General features: G+C 35.3%; 1 protein-coding gene across 9 annotated transcripts in view; it reads right to left on the reverse strand.

Moving 5' to 3' along the window:
* SUPT20H (suppressor of Ty 20 homolog (S. cerevisiae)) overlaps positions 1–16,052 on the reverse strand; it is a 35,126-nt gene extending 19,074 nt beyond the window's left edge. For 4 of the 9 annotated variants that reach the window (XM_010572762.1, XM_010572763.1, XM_010572768.1 and 1 more), the window contains exons 1-12: positions 15,959–16,052; positions 13,834–13,869; positions 12,640–12,698; positions 12,489–12,555; positions 6,110–6,239; positions 5,338–5,441; positions 4,705–4,821; positions 4,516–4,569; positions 3,453–3,592; positions 2,024–2,180; positions 1,881–1,937; positions 764–835 (exon numbers count right to left, since the gene is read on the reverse strand). In XM_010572762.1, the coding sequence (XP_010571064.1) occupies positions 764–835; positions 1,881–1,937; positions 2,024–2,180; positions 3,453–3,592; positions 4,516–4,569; positions 4,705–4,821; positions 5,338–5,441; positions 6,110–6,239; positions 12,489–12,555; positions 12,640–12,698; positions 13,834–13,869; positions 15,959–15,961 (996 nt within the window). In that variant the 5' untranslated portion in view covers positions 15,962–16,052. The remainder of the gene's footprint in view (positions 1–763; positions 836–1,880; positions 1,938–2,023; positions 2,181–3,452; positions 3,593–4,515; positions 4,570–4,704; positions 4,822–5,337; positions 5,442–6,109; positions 6,240–12,488; positions 12,556–12,639; positions 12,699–13,833; positions 13,870–15,958) is intronic. The other 5 variants (XM_010572769.1, XM_010572770.1, XM_010572764.1 and 2 more) reach the window with 4 other exon arrangements.
* Between the last annotated feature and the right edge of the window lie 947 nt (positions 16,053–16,999).

Here is a 16,999-nt window from a genome sequence, read left to right on the forward strand (position 1 = left end):
ATTTTGCAAACCCTAAACAATTATGTTACATATGGAAAGGCAGACTGGGTAAACATATATAGAAACAGTTTTACATAAGTTATGACAATGCAAAAAAAATGTTCCAAGTAAAATGTTAGAGATTAAGATTAAGTTATATGGGAAAATATTACTTTTGCTAACATGAACTACAAAGACATCATGATAGATGCTGTTAATAAAGATAGTATCTTGCCTCCAAAATTACAAAGAGTTAATGAATTTATTTATAGCTAATTATATCAAATGACTACTTCTTACTAAATCATGTAATTTGTTCCAAAAATCTTAAGGTTCAACTTAAACATTGCAGAAAGAGCTTTTTGTAAGAGGTATTTAATATTACTTAATCTCTTTCCAAATTTAACATTTTTATTTTAACAGAAGCTCTTTTCCATCAATCTGAATATCTGATTAAGAAAGCAATCTCTTGAGCGGGGCACTGCTTCCTGTAAATTATTATGCTTTTTTTACTATACAGTGACGGCACACGTTACTTGGGAGATTAAAGTTGCTTTTCCTTGTATTTCTGAAAAACCTGAGGAAATTACAAGACTGATCACATGCATACTGCACTGCATGAAATTACAAGTATCTGTGGTAATCTTTCTGTGTCTATATAACACATGGAAGATTAATTAAATTGGGGGAGGGAAGCTTATTCTTACATTCCTCTGATTTTGTTGAAATAAGAGGCATTTTAACTAGAGACAGAGAAGTTTGGCCAAAGGTCTAAACTACTCACATGTGCTGGCCAGACAGTTGGTTGAGAGTCATCAGGCTTGATAGACTTTTCCACTTTGGCATATTTTTCCACCTTAAAGAAAATGGAGGTATCAGAAAAGAAAGAACAGTAGTCATATTGGGCCAGAGTTAAAGTCAATCTAGTACAGTTCCTTTTTTTTTTTTTTAACAGTGGCTAACATGACAGTCTTAAAAAGTAAGTGCAACAAACAGACAAGGATAGCCTGATACTTTGTATACTGTCCCCTCTTTGTGTTATGCATTCAGGAAAAGTAAACTGGATAACCTCCAGAACTTCACATTTATTCTGTTACACCATATTTGCTATGTTAACCTTAACAAAAAGGTGTGAAACATGGCTTAAGACTACAGATTGAAATCACTGCCTGCAATGTGGAATCATTAAGAAATTTCACAATACCAGTAACTCCTAAAGACTCTGATTAGGTCAGATACAACACTGTTGAAGTGCAAAGAGAGAGAAGGTTTGTACAAACTTACAGCATCACCATTTCATGTGTAATGTGCACTCTTCCCAGCCCTATTAAGTCCAAAGCTACAATCTTGTCTAGTCTACCGAGTCCCTTCTGTATGCTAGTAGTGCATGTTTTGGCAGTGCCATAAACCAAGAATGTGACTGTCCCTGAGAGAAGAATGCACACAGGGTGATCAGAAGAATTCCCAACTAGAATTCTCTGTATAAAAAATTAAACTACTGAAAATATTATGTCCCATAGTATCATAACATGGTAGAAATTCCTCTTTTTTGACAAGTTGAGAAGTGACTTATTTTTAAACAATTTCTTTACCTCATTTCTTTTTCTATTTTTTATATTATTAGACAACTTCAAATAGATATGTGCTCACTGAACCCACAGATGAACAATACTAAAGGTCTTTTTGCACCGTTTATCTCATCCAAACTATCATGTTACAATTGCAATGTATTCCAATGTGGTTTAGCTTGTGTTTATACCTTACAGGACAGAAAAATAATTTTAAATGTTAGTCGCTCCCATTTTTTAAAGGTCATTCTTTGATACTGGATACTCTTTAGTCATACAATACAATGTTCAATACAATTGCTAATAATTTCTAATGGTAATGACTGGACTTACATCCACTTCAGAAGGTGCAGTCAAGTAGCAAGGGTTCTGTTTCCACATATCTACGCACTGGAAGATGAAAAAGCAGTATTAATGTTTTAAATGTTTTAAACAGGTAGTTAGAAGTATACCCACCTACGTCTCAGAACACTTACATTTCCAGCTTTAGAAATTTTGAGGTCATACTGCTGGGCTCCTTTCCTCTCCTTTCTCTTCTGTAAGTAGTCAAGTAGTCTGAGCTGAGGTGGAGTTGAATAGTGAGCTACTTCCTGCTGTCTGTTCAGAGACGACCTCGAGTACCTTTTGAAGCACCTATGGTAAAATGACAGATGAGCTTGTAAAATCATCAAAATGGAATTCCCCACTGCCTGTGTACGAACACAAAAATATGCAGGGAAATGCTACTTACACTGAGGCTGAAAAACAGCATCTGAAATATTAATTTAAAATTGCTATGCTGGATTACACTGTACAACTCAAACTCTTGATTTTGTATTTTGTTAAAAAATACTAGTATTCTGTTCATGTGTTTCAGCACTAAGAATAGGGTTATTTTTGAAATGCATAATTGAAGTACATTGTCAAATCGAGTAAGTGAGAAGTTGCCAAGCTTAAAATATTAGTATGTTATCACAGATTCCAGTTCTGTCAAAAGATCTGGGTACTGCTTACATAACTCTGAAGTTCTAAACACAGTAACCACCCTCTATTCTTCATCTCATACCAAACCCATTGGTACATTACTGCTGTTCTGGACATTCATTTAACACCTTTACCTATTCTTCTAGTGGAATGTTTTTTGACCACCAAGCTCTAATGTTAAGGACAACTTGATAAATTTCACTATTTATAGTTTTTTTAGACATTACCACTGGTTGTATATTATCATAGTATTTCAAAGCAAATCAAATTTTAAATATTTCAGTAATTCTGACAGACCATTAGTACATTTTCATTCTACATAGCAAGTGCAACTCTTTTCGTAGAACAAACATGAACCATCTCAAGCTTTTGTGGAAAAAGTGAACCACCATGCACAGAAGTGAAACAATTTCAATGTTTTGTATGTAGCGCATTCCGCATTACTTTTAGGTTTTCTAAGATTCTAATATGCTTACACTTCTGTTTACCCTGAACAACAAGCATATAAATAATTCCCTTGATTTCCTCATTCAGGGTTAAACTTGTACCTAGCTTTTAAAAAATCAGAGACCAATATGCAACATACCCATTTATATTTTTTACATTACTGAGCCACCATCTGACTCAGCTTACATATGAATTATGCCAAAAAAAAAGACAACATCAAAACTGCAATATAAGGTATTAAGAGAATTATATACATGTTCTTTTGATACACAAAAATAAGCGTATTACAGTATCTACTACTAATTGAAATATAGTAAAATATTGAGCACTTAAAAGCAAGATATAATTTATTGACTGTTCCTTATATTCCTAATATTTAAGTAGATTTTACATATGAGAAGCAAAATTTTCACATAAAGCATTACTTATATTTTTCTTTGAAACACGTCATAAAATTTCAAAGAAAGTCTCAACATGGTTCACACTGAAAACTACCGTTTCATGGGACGAGTATTCATCTTCTGCTTGTTGTACAGGAGTCTGTTTGTAGTACAGGTCACTGCTATCGAAGGATCAAGACACAAAGGCTCTGCTGTAGCCAGAATAAGTTGGCTCTCAAGTAGGAGTTTGTCCTCCTGTAATATACACAGCTATTAATAAGTGTAAAAATATGAAGAGTTTTACACTAATTAAGTTGATACATACCTATGCATAAGTGCACATTATCTTAAAGAAAATTGAAAAAAATTGTGTGTGAATAGTCAACAAAAGGAAATATTCAACAGTTAAGTATCACTAACTGTTATTATGAATTACAGAGCTTTGGGTGGGTCCTCCAATAGAAAAAGAAATCCTTCTGAGAAGTAGGGGGGCATGTTCTGTTTTTTTGTTTGTATTTTCTTTGTTTGTTTGTTTGTTTTAAACACAGTATTAGTGGCAATGAAATCCATTTTCTGGCAGTGATTTATATCGATGGACTGGTAATCAGTGCCATAAAGATGATCTACCAGGGACCTTAGATTACAATTTGAAATGGATTTGAGCGTGATTGTGGCTCTGAAATAAACGCAAGCACATTGAGCAAACCACGCTATTCAGCATTTAACTAACTATAAACATACAACGGTAGTTACTTAGGATACTCTTTACTGTAACAGTATCAATAGCAAAATAATGTTAGAGGAGCAGTTGTGTCATTAGACTCCAACTGCTGTTCTGGGGCTGTATGTTGAAGATGAATGAAGTGAGGTAAACTAGTTAGAGTAACTCCAATACTGTCACACTGCATTACCAAAAATTAAGGTCTGATTCTACAAAACTTTTAGCAAATTCCATTGTTTTCTATGGCATCTTGTTGGTAGATGTTATTAACAAGTTAATTTAGCAGCTCTCTGGAAAGTGTACCATGCACGACTATGAACATCACTGTCAGTCTGAATTAATAAAATATATAATCAGTTTTGTTTATCAGATTTTATTAAACAATAATTTAAATACATTTTATTTTATTGTGCATTTACCACTTCACTGTAAAGTTTTAAAATAACTGCTAACCCACCTGTGTCCATTTGTGGTTGTCACTTGTTATAGAATGCACATCACAAATTAAAGTCTGAAGAAGATGACATAATGGTAATTAGCTTTCAACTTAAACAATAAGATATCTTAACAACATATGTTAAGTAGTAGTTCATATCCAGTCCAGGAACTACCGTAACACTGAGGAATGACTTAAAATACTTCTTACCTGCATTGTAGGACGCAAAAGAATGTGCTTGCTTTGGTATGTTGGAGATTTCATGTTACCAGACTGCCTATAGTCACGTATTTCTGCTATGACACATCCACAATGAAAAATATTAACCTAGTTGAAACAAAAGAACCAACTTTTAAATAAACAAATAGTTACCAATCTGCCTCAGCCCCTGCCTCCAAAAAGGAGTTTGTTATATATCATATAAAATTCAGTGATATTATGAATAAAACTAATCACCAATTTCATCAGACCAGTGTTCTTTACTACATACCTAGACATACCTAAAATACAGGCTTCAAATGTAGTGTTTTCATATGCCAACAACGTAGTTTTAAGAAATTCCCATGCCAAATATTTCATAATGACAAAAACCAAAGGACATTTTGCAGAGCTGAAGTTGTTTGGTAGCCTTAACCATAACAATCTCTCTTCTATCCCTTTCTCTCCATTTTTTTTTCCCCCTATGTATCAATAAAATACTTATTTGGGACACTAAATATTACAGTTCCAAATGCACAAGTGTTTTACGTCTTGTGGTTGGAATCACGTATGTGAAACAATCAAAAAATCAAGGCCTATCTGGGTACAAAACATAAGTTCTTTTTGAAAACAAAACTTTCAAACCTGAGATTTTTCTAAAAGATCAACCAAAATAGGTGGTAGTTCCTCTGCATCCAAATATTCAAGCAGCTCTCCTTCCTCATAAGGCAGCCGAATGGTCTCAGAATCTGAATTTAAACAAAACACATTGCTTTTCTTCTGCCTTTAAAGTTCAAACTTTAACTGTGTGAAATCTAAAACAAGTTTGCCACAGGAAAAAGCAGGGCTGGTGGAAACCTACACAGTCAAATTTTTTGCATAGTATTAATTTTTACATCCATTTCTGTTCCCAGAGCTGGATTTTGCTCTTATTGTGCCAAAAGGCAACATGCCTTAATAGCTCAATGGGACAAAATTTTTGCTCCCAGCTAATGTACTGTATGCTCTTATTGCACGTAATAGTACCAGTGGCATGAAGGTGCAACCAAACTGGAACACAGATGCCTTTAGTCAGACCTAGGTTTAGGAAGCAGTGAAAGAAACAATTTGAGAGAAGGAACCTGAAGCAAGAGAAACACAGATAAGCAACTCAAGACACTAAGTGGAAATAGGAGAATGGAAGGGTATCGAAAAGACTCCCATTTACTGATTTATGCTGCATTGTTAGAGACATTTCTGAGCACCTCACAGCTTTATGTAATTATTTAGTTCAAGTACAGTTGTTTTGGTTTTTTGTTTTGATTTTTCCACAAGGGATTATATTAGAAGTGAAACAGTTAAATGTAAGCAACAACACATTCTAACTATTTATAGAGCATTCTCAGTATTGTTAAAAATTAAAGAGCAAAAATATTACCTGAGCCATTTTTTCCCCTGAGCATAAGTGAATAACCCTCATTTCCCGGATAGAGGTTCACTACCAGACATGACAACGTCTCCTGCATAACCAGCTTCTCAAGTAAATTCACATTTCGCCTCAGCTTCTGCTTTAAAAGTAAACATTGCTCATGAACATAATACTATCAAGTAATTAGTAGAAATAAAAACAATTGCTAGAATATGAGTACTATTTAGATTAATGTTGAAGTATATATCTAAACGAGCCCAGTTAAATTTAATTGGGCTGTATTCAGCAGAGTATATACATTATGTACTATTATACATACTTATACACACAGATTAAAAAAAACCCATTCATTTAAATTAAAAACCCCCTTGAATTATAGGTCCATAGACAACACAGTTAACAAGAATGACCCTATGCTACAATGTTGTAAATCTACAGTGCATTACTATTTGTGTCATTTCTATAAGCATCATTTATACACCACACATTGTTTGACAACAACAACAAAATATTTAGTACTTTCAAATATTCCTAACAGAAACAGATATTTATTTATTTCCAGGATTAAAATATCGAATTACAGCATTTGGAAGTTTTCTTAATTGCGTTGCCTTGTCTGTATTTGCTGAAATCTGATCCAGCAGCTGCAGAGACTATTCCCTTATTTTACTGTAAGAATGATCTTTTCCACATATAACAGATTTTTAAAATTAATTAGTATGTTTCAAAGACCTACAAACATCCTACAAATCTAAATATTTTTAAAGCCCCCTTAGAACTTAAAACAATGAGTTCTAAACGTCAGATAATTTTACACCTTCTGGTTGGAGGCTAGATTTCATAGCTGAATACCAGGTCTGGGTGGAGCCATTCATTGGAAGTTAACCCTAGCACTCTATTAAACCTGCCTAACTACTAATTTCACATACACCTAAGTTGTAGTGGGCTATCTCTTTTTGAACAAATCTGTCTTTCCAGAAATATTGATAAGATAGAAAGCAGAATTATTACTTATAGAGGAACGAACTATAAGAAAAGGACTGAAAACAAAACCCCAAATCCCACAGCAATATAATCCAACAGATCATTTTAACAGGTATGCAGAGAAAAAGAAGGAAAATCTCTTCCATCTCCTGCTATGCAGTTTTAGAACCATTGCCCAAAGTTAACTCTTCCCCATGCATCACAAATGATGATGACTACATCTTACTGGCTTTTACAGTTTAGACATCGTGGAAACCGACACAAAGAAAAGGACAAAGTAGCACATAAATCCTGGAGAATTAACAGGGAAAGAACTGGCGGAGCAGGGGAGATTGGGGGAAAACACATCATGGCAACAACAGAGGTAGAGACTGCTCAGGAAAGCCAATTCCTCACACAGGACTCTGGAGATACAGCCTGTATGCGAAACTTTCTTCAGTTAAAGCTCCTATTAACCTTCCCCAACATCTCCCCCAAAACAGGAGACTGCACATGCACTGCTTCAGTGTGCAGACACATCGCCGTGTAGGGGAGATAGCTATGGGGCTTTCACTTAGACACAGTATGAAGTAGCCTGAGCTACAGTAAATACCATTTGAGAGCAAAGTCAACACTCAACTACTCTGACATCTTTTCTCCTAAAAACTGAGATATTGTCATCTTTTGATGGAAAAGTTTTTGTATTCCCCCCCCAGTGTTGGATAGATTAATACTGTTATATTTAGTTATGCAATGGCATTAGGACAGAAAGAAATATGAGAATTCTGTAAGAGTTGACTTAAAAAAGGATCATCAGGTTATGTTAAGAAGAAATTAATTATTTATACTAAAGTTATATTTAAAAATAAAAAAGAAGGCAATTAAAAAAAATTCCATTCCCCTATCACTGGGACAGAATCAATACCGCTTCTAGAAGTTGTTACTAATAATACTGTTAACATTTCTAATTCAACTTTACTATTTTCATGAGCTGAAGAAAAGGGATCATTCAGTTAAGGGCACTATTTGATCCAAAATACAGGCACTGAATAATTGATACTAACTAGTAACCACTCAGAGAATTTCTAAATAAATAATTCGTCTTTTTTCCCCATAAATTTGTCTATGCATTCAAGAAATAGCCATGAGATTTATTTTATGGAAGGTGTCTGCTCCTTAAACACCTCACAAGCAAAATACATAATGGTAATTCAACTGTAAATGTAATTAAATTGAGTTAATCACATCACTCTCTAATTTAAATTTATTTGGCGAATGACATGTTAGTTTTATTTTTTAATTTTTAAGTTTTGTTCAATAATAGCCAGTTACAGCTTGGGGTTGTTTGGTTTTTTTGCTTGTTTCATTTTTTTGGAGGTTAGGATGTTGAGGGGGGAAGACACGTAAAGAAAAGCAGAGAGGACAATCAAACAGGCATAAGAACATGTCTGACACTGCATTCATATGACCTGAACTTCTTAAGACATATTCTAAGCACATATTAAAATATAAAGCCTCTTCAAGACACTAGAGTAAATTAGCATTTTAAGTACAAACATTTCACTAAGCATTTAGATTTTTTATGACTACAAAAATCAGCTTTCTTGTTTGAGCTAGCTATTAGAGGTACTAGCTTGGAGCTGATATTAAGCATTAGCTCTGGTCTTGCTGGAAAGGTTTTAAAGATCAAAGAGCAGCCTGAGGTGTATTACATTTCTTAAGCGTTCATTGCAGCATATTGCCACAGTTCAGATACCAAGCAACCAGTCCAGTTATACTGCTCTGTTACATCAGCTAAAACTCCTAGCCCTCTCCAACTTCACCCACAGAAAAGCAGCTCTCTCCCCTCCTGAACACGCACCGCAGTGACTGCGTGATGGCTGGGCAGCAGCACAGAGAAGGCACGGGTGCTTCCTTTCAATTCCAGTGACTTCTGACGGCTACCACTGAATAAAGAATACTGAGCCCTCCTGCCTAAAAAGACTGAAGTAGTGATTTTACGCTGTTTGTTGCTCTTCCGTCCTTGGCTATGAGTGAAACGTTAATTTTAATATCTACTCCTCCAATGGTGCACTGGTGTTACACAAAACTATGATTTTATCTTTACTGTGACTGCTTTTCTTGTCCCTCACTGTAGCACCTTAGATCGATTTTCCCACTTACCTTTGTGACTGAAAAGTTGGTCAAAAAACTTAAAATAAACAGATCACCCCCATAAAAAAAAGTTTTTGTAGCTATTTAGTATATCTCTGTGAAATGGAAATCCAAAACAACCACCCCAGGCTCTCCCCTCGACTTTGGACACGTTTCATTAATCCCAGCACCACTTTACGAATGCATAAAAGACGCACCTTGGAAGGTACAATTTTGTCTCAACTTCAACAGAGCTATTAACTATTTGAAAATCAACTTCATGAACAATGCTAAGCATTGTTCTTTCAGGAAGCAGAAAAAGCAAAGCAGAGTTTTGTACATATTGACTGCAAAATAAAACGCAACTCAGTAAGACAACTTGAGGAAGCATCATTTTTTTATTACAAAAATACAAGGAATAAACTGAAGCCTAAAGGTGTCTGTGACCTAGCTGAACCGAAATCAGATCCTGAGAGAAGACTGCAACTCATAACTAAGTATACTTCTACTAGGATGTAATTGGCTGTGTCAATCTTTAGGCTGCCATTCTAATAGAGACTAGTATTAATGCAGCTCAAAGACAAGGGCCATGCAGCCTCTGTAGTGGAGGCCAGAAAACATTTCAGTTTCATAAGCAACACCTAAGGTAAGTTGTTGAGATAAAACTTCAGGGAATACTGTGGTCTGAGCAAAGTCTGCTTGTTTCACCCTAATGAGGTTAGCTTTGCTTTAAAGTGCCTTCTTACAGTCAATTGCTTCCTCAGCTTACACATGCAAGTTAGTTACATTTTCTTCAAGAACGGAAAGATGCATGCAGTACGACATTTTATACAATTTCCCAAATACATCCAACCCTGCATATCATGCATCACCATTAAAGATTTATCAAGGACCAAAAAACCCCAACCAAAACAAACAAAAACCCCCACTGTTATTTGGCACTATTTGGTTTATCCATGGCTCATAATTACTCATTCCCCACATCTACCAGGGTCCCTCTTATCTGCTACTTCACTGTGAAAGTGCTTCTACGTGCTGTATTATTTTGGCACTAGTCCAACACAGAACTCAAGTGACTTTCATTACTCTGACATGTTTTCATGCTTGCACAATGATGCTACTGTGTGCAGTTGTCAGAAGGCACCAACTGAGAATAGGCAACTGATAAGTGGTTTTTAATTTTTTTTTTTTTTTTTTTGGTAGTGGAGCTCCTCAGATTTACCTGCCTAGCATAGAACCTCCAGCCCGTGGACCAGGTCTGTTTCCACATTCATGTTTAACACTGCTTCCAAAATTACTGTTTTGATTTTTATTTTTATTTCTTTCAACTTTTAGGTAGAGGAATACTGCACCCTAGAGTCCAAATGAAACAAATTGCTCTAGAACATCACCTCAGCATACTTGGTTCTCTCTCTAGTGTGCATATGCACAAATAGAAGAGACACTGAAAAGTAATGAAGCTGGGCAGACTAGACTAATAAAGGACAAGTAATTAACTAGTACTTTGTGAATTACTGTGGAAAATCTGGTATTCCCTATGAACACCAAGAACAAGGATATGAGTGACCAAGTAAATGCAGGGTAGAAAACCAGAACATGGGAAAGATGCAGTATTACAAGAGCTAAGATAAAGGGAGCAAGTTAAGACTGAAAAATAATATTGTCTATTTAAAAATTGCTGAGTGGACAATATAATTACAACTTGTACCATCAAAATGGTGCAATACTGGAATAGAAACTTTGACAGTTCTGTACATTAAAACCTTTAAAGGCTACATTCAAGTCATTGGCCAAATTCTAGTCAAAATACTATTTCCTTCTTCAGCTTTATTGTGCAAATTAAGAGACAAATAAACAGTCCTATGCTCATGTATGAAGTTCCACAATAGCATTATCTTCTAACCTTTGCACCTCGATCTTTGAGCTTCTAATTTTCAATAATTACAATCCATAACATAAGACCAAGAGAGCTATTAACTATCCACATCCTAGCTCAGTGAATACGGGCTCTAAATACAAGTTTTTCTATCATAATAAGCTTCCAATCTTTCAATAAAGAACAACTTAAGTTTTTACTCAAATCTAGATCAGCAATAATCCATTCATCCACTGTGATAACTCTCTTCACTACTTTAATTTTGTTATAGTTGGTTAAGTTTGCTGAGTGCCTTCTACTTTAGCAACACCTATTGCATTAAAGTCCTTTTTTTTTTTTCCAGATTCCAGTCTAGCAAGCCCAATCTTCTCCCTGCTCAAATATTTTGTTACCCATTCACTACTGATGTTTTAATCTTTTCAAGCCTGTAATTTGCTTAACACCTTACATTTGTCATTTGAATCAGCATCATATGCTAAATAAAACCAACTACATCAGAATCACCAAAAAATTACAGGTGCTCAGTAACTAATATCTCATTCCCATGTCGTCTTATTGGTTTTTACTTCCCTGGGAAGCAGGAATACAGCAGATTCCACAGCTTGTTCTTCTCATTCCATTTCATATTCACAGTTTAGCAAAGTAGCTTGACCATCTTACACCTTAGATTTATTGTTGCTAAGCCTGCTTGAGCTTCTTTGATAACTTTATGAAAAAATATCACAAAACATCTTAGCAGTTCATCAGTTATCCGAGAAATAAATCCGAATTTACAACAAAGCACAGATTCTAAAAAAATTCTCTGCATTTTTTCCTCATTGCAGTCATGCTAAGCAATTGATTCTGAAACAGCAATACTGCCAACAACGCACATGGCATTGACACTGGCCCTGAACTTGACCACAATTGACTTCAGTGACACAGGATGAAGTCAGAATGAACAGGTCACTCAAGGCAGTGTAGGCCTTACTATTCATATTATATCACTCAGTTATTTTAATATTACTGTTATCTAATAAACTTGTTACATACACATCTCCATTCTAGACCATTCTTTTGAAATTCTCTTTTTTCATATATAGAAAAGCATCTCAAGAGCACAGTCTTTACAAACCTCTGCCAGCATTCTACTTTTATTACCTTTAAAAACAGATTTAGGGCTACCAGGTAGTCACTGCTGCTCCCATCACCTTGTTTTTATTTCGAACTGAACTAAGTTGATGCTGTTAATTACACAGTTTAGTCCACAAAGGTCATAATAATAATAATTTCTCCTGTAGTCTTAGCCTTATGTAACTACTACAGTAACCAGAGTCTATTCTTTTTTTAACAAAGGAATTAAGTGAAATTAAGAAGTATTTTCTGAACCTGCCTGTTTAGACAGCAATGAAAAGCTTCTCAGCAATTTCCACTTACCTTTATCTCAGGCTCTTTTTCACATTCTTCTATATATAAATCATAGAGTTTTTGAAATACAGATTTTCTGAAATTAAAAAAAGCTTAAAATGTAACCAAAATTAAATCAAAGAAATGCTATTTAAAAACTAAATACTGAAATTCTTACTACCTTCCACTGGATAAATATTTTCTTTTGGGAGGTCTCTGACGGGCACTTTCAATGATATACTAGAAGAGAAAAGTAAGCCAAAAAAATAACATATATTACAAAGAAATTTAGTTCTAGCTACCATGCAACTTCAGATCGTTACCAGTGTTCTATGTATACAGAAAGCAATTAACAGTTATGGTATATGACCGTTTCAAAAGTATATTAAACATGATCTGGTGTATGTTACAGTCATCAACAAGGACACAGCTCAATCTAGCTGCAAAACACAGCACTTCATGGCTATGGCATGAGTTGCATGCAAAGTCCTGATTTCACATTCATGTTTTTTAATTACAGTAGTAAATAACACTACTGTAGTAGTGACACTACTATATTTAGTTAACACTACTATAGTTAGTTAACACTACTGAAGTTAACATGCTAAGATACAATCAAATTCATGCATACTGGCTCAACAACATTTACAAAGCAAGTACTCCAACAAAACCAACTTCAGGAAGTTTAATTTTCCCCTTGTCTCTTGCATTTACACTTGTTTTCTCTACAGAGCTGTGTATTATAAATATAATTCATGTATATTATATATTTGAATTAAAAAGGAAGAAGAAAGGTATCACCCTACATTAAATGCAGCTTATATTCTAACAAGGTTTTTCCCAACCTCTATTGTTTGGTTGAAGTATGTTGATTAACAGCTTAGTTCAGAATTTCAATGAAAAGAGGTTCTCCCACAGAAACACGTATTTCCTACACAAGGGTTCAAGTTAACCATTATATCAGATGTCAACATGAAAGAACATGAACATGAAGGCACTTGCCTCTTTGTTCTAACTGGGCTACCCTTAAAAATACAAACAGGATTTTGTCGTATTTCCACCAGCTGTCTCTGTACAGCTCTGCTTATTTCACAGCACACAGATTTGCTGGTTTAAAAGGGGAAAACTGAAGTCCTGCATAGTCTATCATCGTTGCACCTGATGATGTTCTCAGTACAATGGGTAAGAGACAAATATGTGACACAGCAATTTTAGTGAGAATTTTGCAAAACCAGTGTTACATGTATGGGTTATTTATATACGCACATATATATTTACATAACATGCTTTTTGGAAGAAATATAAAAATACAAGTTATTTTTTAACTGTGAGACCAATATATTGTATGCAAACAAATAACTTGTCTACTCCTTACCTCTGCACGATCCAATGCCAGTTCTAAAGCTTGTTGCTGCAAGAATTACAAAGGGCTTTTTAGAAATTACATTAACTGGTTAAACATCCTCATACATAAAAAACGCCACATATATTACTACTGATATGAATTTATAGTTAGAAGATGGGCTCAAACATTCTTTTGCACATACTAAACTTAGCAGCTGAAACCTGATGTAACTGCATGAACAGTAATTAATTCCACTACCAAGTGTCTACGCTTGCAAGGTTTTGGCTAAATTATGAAGTCTTAGAACAATAAAAGGCAATTAGAATTAAAAGTAGGAATAGAAATTACACCCAACAAAAGCAGCAACAAATATTAACCAAAACAATTAGAAATGACAACTAGAAAATCTGGTTTCCTTTCTTAAGCTGGCTACTAATTCAACTGAAAGATTAGGCCAAAGTACCCCTGAACAGTTGTCCAGGAGGAAAACATTTATCTTTCAGAAGCTGGTGCCTAAGTATTAGTACAGTTATTTTTCTACAAAATGGAAATGAAGATCTTGTGCTCAGAATGTTGTTACTTCTGTGCACAATACAATTTGAGAAGAGTTTCTTATGACATACTGTTAGGTGCCTAAGAAGCAAATACAGCCTCGGCTCCAGATTTCCTCCAAGGCAGGCTAAGAAGTGTGCCCAACCCTAAGACGACACACCAAGATCTGCAAAAGCTTCTCTATATCCCATCGCATAGTATACTCAATAGCATTTACTTTAATGGATTTAGCTCCTTTGCAATGTCTTTCACTTCAGTATACCTGCAGTTCATATACATGTATTTCAAGAAGAGCAAAGAGCTTCATCGATAAGAATAATGAGTTCTTGGACTAAAAATTGACAAGTATTTGACAACCAGAATAAACAAGCATCAGTGCCAAAAAAATAGAGAAAGTCTCCCTTGGCCCCTAACTTTCCTTCTCTGGCACTTACTTTAGCTCTGACACCTACTTTGTGCGGGAATAATGTGCAGCTGCTAAATGAACCAGACAATGAAACTGATTTGGGGCAGGGAGGAGAGAGAACACAAAACTAAGAACTGAAGTCCTGTAGGAGAACACCTACGGCTTGATTCAACTCCAGGTAAGTCAAGAGAACTAATGCATTCACTTCAGTGGTAGGTGGATAAAGGCCTTAAGAATGTATTGGTGACAAGCTCCAATAACAGTAAAAAAACCTGTTACTTAAAAAAACAACTTATATGTAATCCCCACAGCCAGAACCTTTTAAATAGGCCACTCTATTCAAAAAATACAGAAGTGTTTTGGAGAATCCTCCACCCTTCAGTAAAGCTTAGAAACATTTGTAACAGGTACTTCTTCCCACATACATACTTGTGTTGTTTCCTCAGTTTAACCCATCCCTATCAGCTGTTCATGAAAGCAAATACCTTTACTCAAACCTCAAGGAACAGAAGGCACATGAGCTGTGTCCAATACATGGCAGTACCAGTTATTTCATACATTACAATAGAATTCAGGGGAGAAAAACATACTACAGTAACAACAAAGAAGTATACAGCAAAAAAGCCTCAGGCCTTTTACCATTCACCTACAGTGCCTCTAATACAAAATTCCTTACCTGTTCTTGAAAAAAAAAAAAAGCACTTAACAACGTGCTATTACTCATTAGAACCTGCCACTACAGAACGCTTAAATTTTCAGGTGTCTAGATGTTTATATGAAACTGTCAAATACTCATGCTTTCTATATATGTCAAGTGGATAACTGTATGATTTCAGCCACTGACTGCATGACATTAGGTAAAAATCCATGGCAATATTATCACCTGTGAATAGAAGAATACTACGTGGAAGCAGGATTTATACGTACTCAACTGCCTAACACCAGTCCTGACTGAAAACACACCACTAGCTTTATATAATTCCTACCATGCACTGGACAGTGACTAAGTGTTTAGAAGTACTAACAAGCTACAAAGGAAGACATCCCTGAAAAGAAATATCAGAACTCAGGAGTGACAAGCAAAATTTTTTTTTTTAAGAAAATGCAAAACATTAATGGCATTCTCCTCAACAGCCAAACAGCTAGCAGACTAGAGCAAAAGGATCTGAAAAATATGTTATCTGAATCATAACTTACCATTGTAGTTGAAGCCAGTGACCAAATGGCAAAAGAAGTACTTAAGAAGTTTCATGCAGCAGGCAAAGAATCATATTTTATGGTCACACTTGGGGTACTGAAAAAAATCAAGGAGAAAAAAAATTACTAAGAAACTAAATAAGCATTTTATTTAAATACTACATTTTCAGTGGTTAATTGTACTTAAATCCCATTTTCATAGTATCCTTTCCTCCAAAAGTAGAAACAAAAAAGTTCCATTCAGTGTAAGTGCAGAGGTTCCTATTCTAATGACTACTACTACTGTGCACAATCATTTTACATTAGTTATATTAAAGTAACAATAAGCATATAATTGAAATTATATAGCCAAGTACTCTTCTCTGTTGCAGCAGTCTACCCAGACACCCCAAATATCACATCCACAGATGCGCAGAAGGCTAGAACATTTAATTGCAAGCAGCCAGAATATTTAGCATACCCTACTAGGTTTTTTGTTTTGCTTTTATGAAGATATTGCTCCACAGACACCACCTCCACTAGCAGTGCCTTCTAGCACTATTTTAGGGTATTAGTTTAATACTGACTCACAGTAGGCTGTCAAGTACAAACTGAATAAAATTTGTACGGCACTAGCACCTTCCTTAGATGTCCTTGCCCTCAGCTACTGTGTCCCTATGCCATTTCATTTTTAAATTCAGCTAGATAGTTGTATGAAGAAAACACCGGCTCAAACCCCCCAGTCTTTAAACCCTGTTCTTCCTATCATTCCCAATGAAGAGATGTGAAAATTTAAGTCGGTTTTACTTTCACAACGGAACGTTACAGTGCCTCACTACACTTGAAGCGTTCACTTAAGAAATTCCACGACACATAACTTTAAGTTGTAGGAATATTACATTCCACATCAGCCTTGGTTTCGGCAAACACCTTCCTCGATTTCAGATGACATACACCCTCACGCCTCCCTGAGCCTTACTCGGCTGTTCCAGCGGGCAACCGATTCCAACAGAAGAAAAACAACAAAAAAAACCCCCACGGAGGACGACTCGGAGCTCCCCA

This window comes from Haliaeetus leucocephalus, unplaced genomic scaffold (assembly GCF_000737465.1).
Source record: "Haliaeetus leucocephalus isolate CR32 unplaced genomic scaffold, Haliaeetus_leucocephalus-4.0 Scaffold351, whole genome shotgun sequence".
NCBI lineage: Eukaryota > Metazoa > Chordata > Aves > Accipitriformes > Accipitridae > Haliaeetus > Haliaeetus leucocephalus.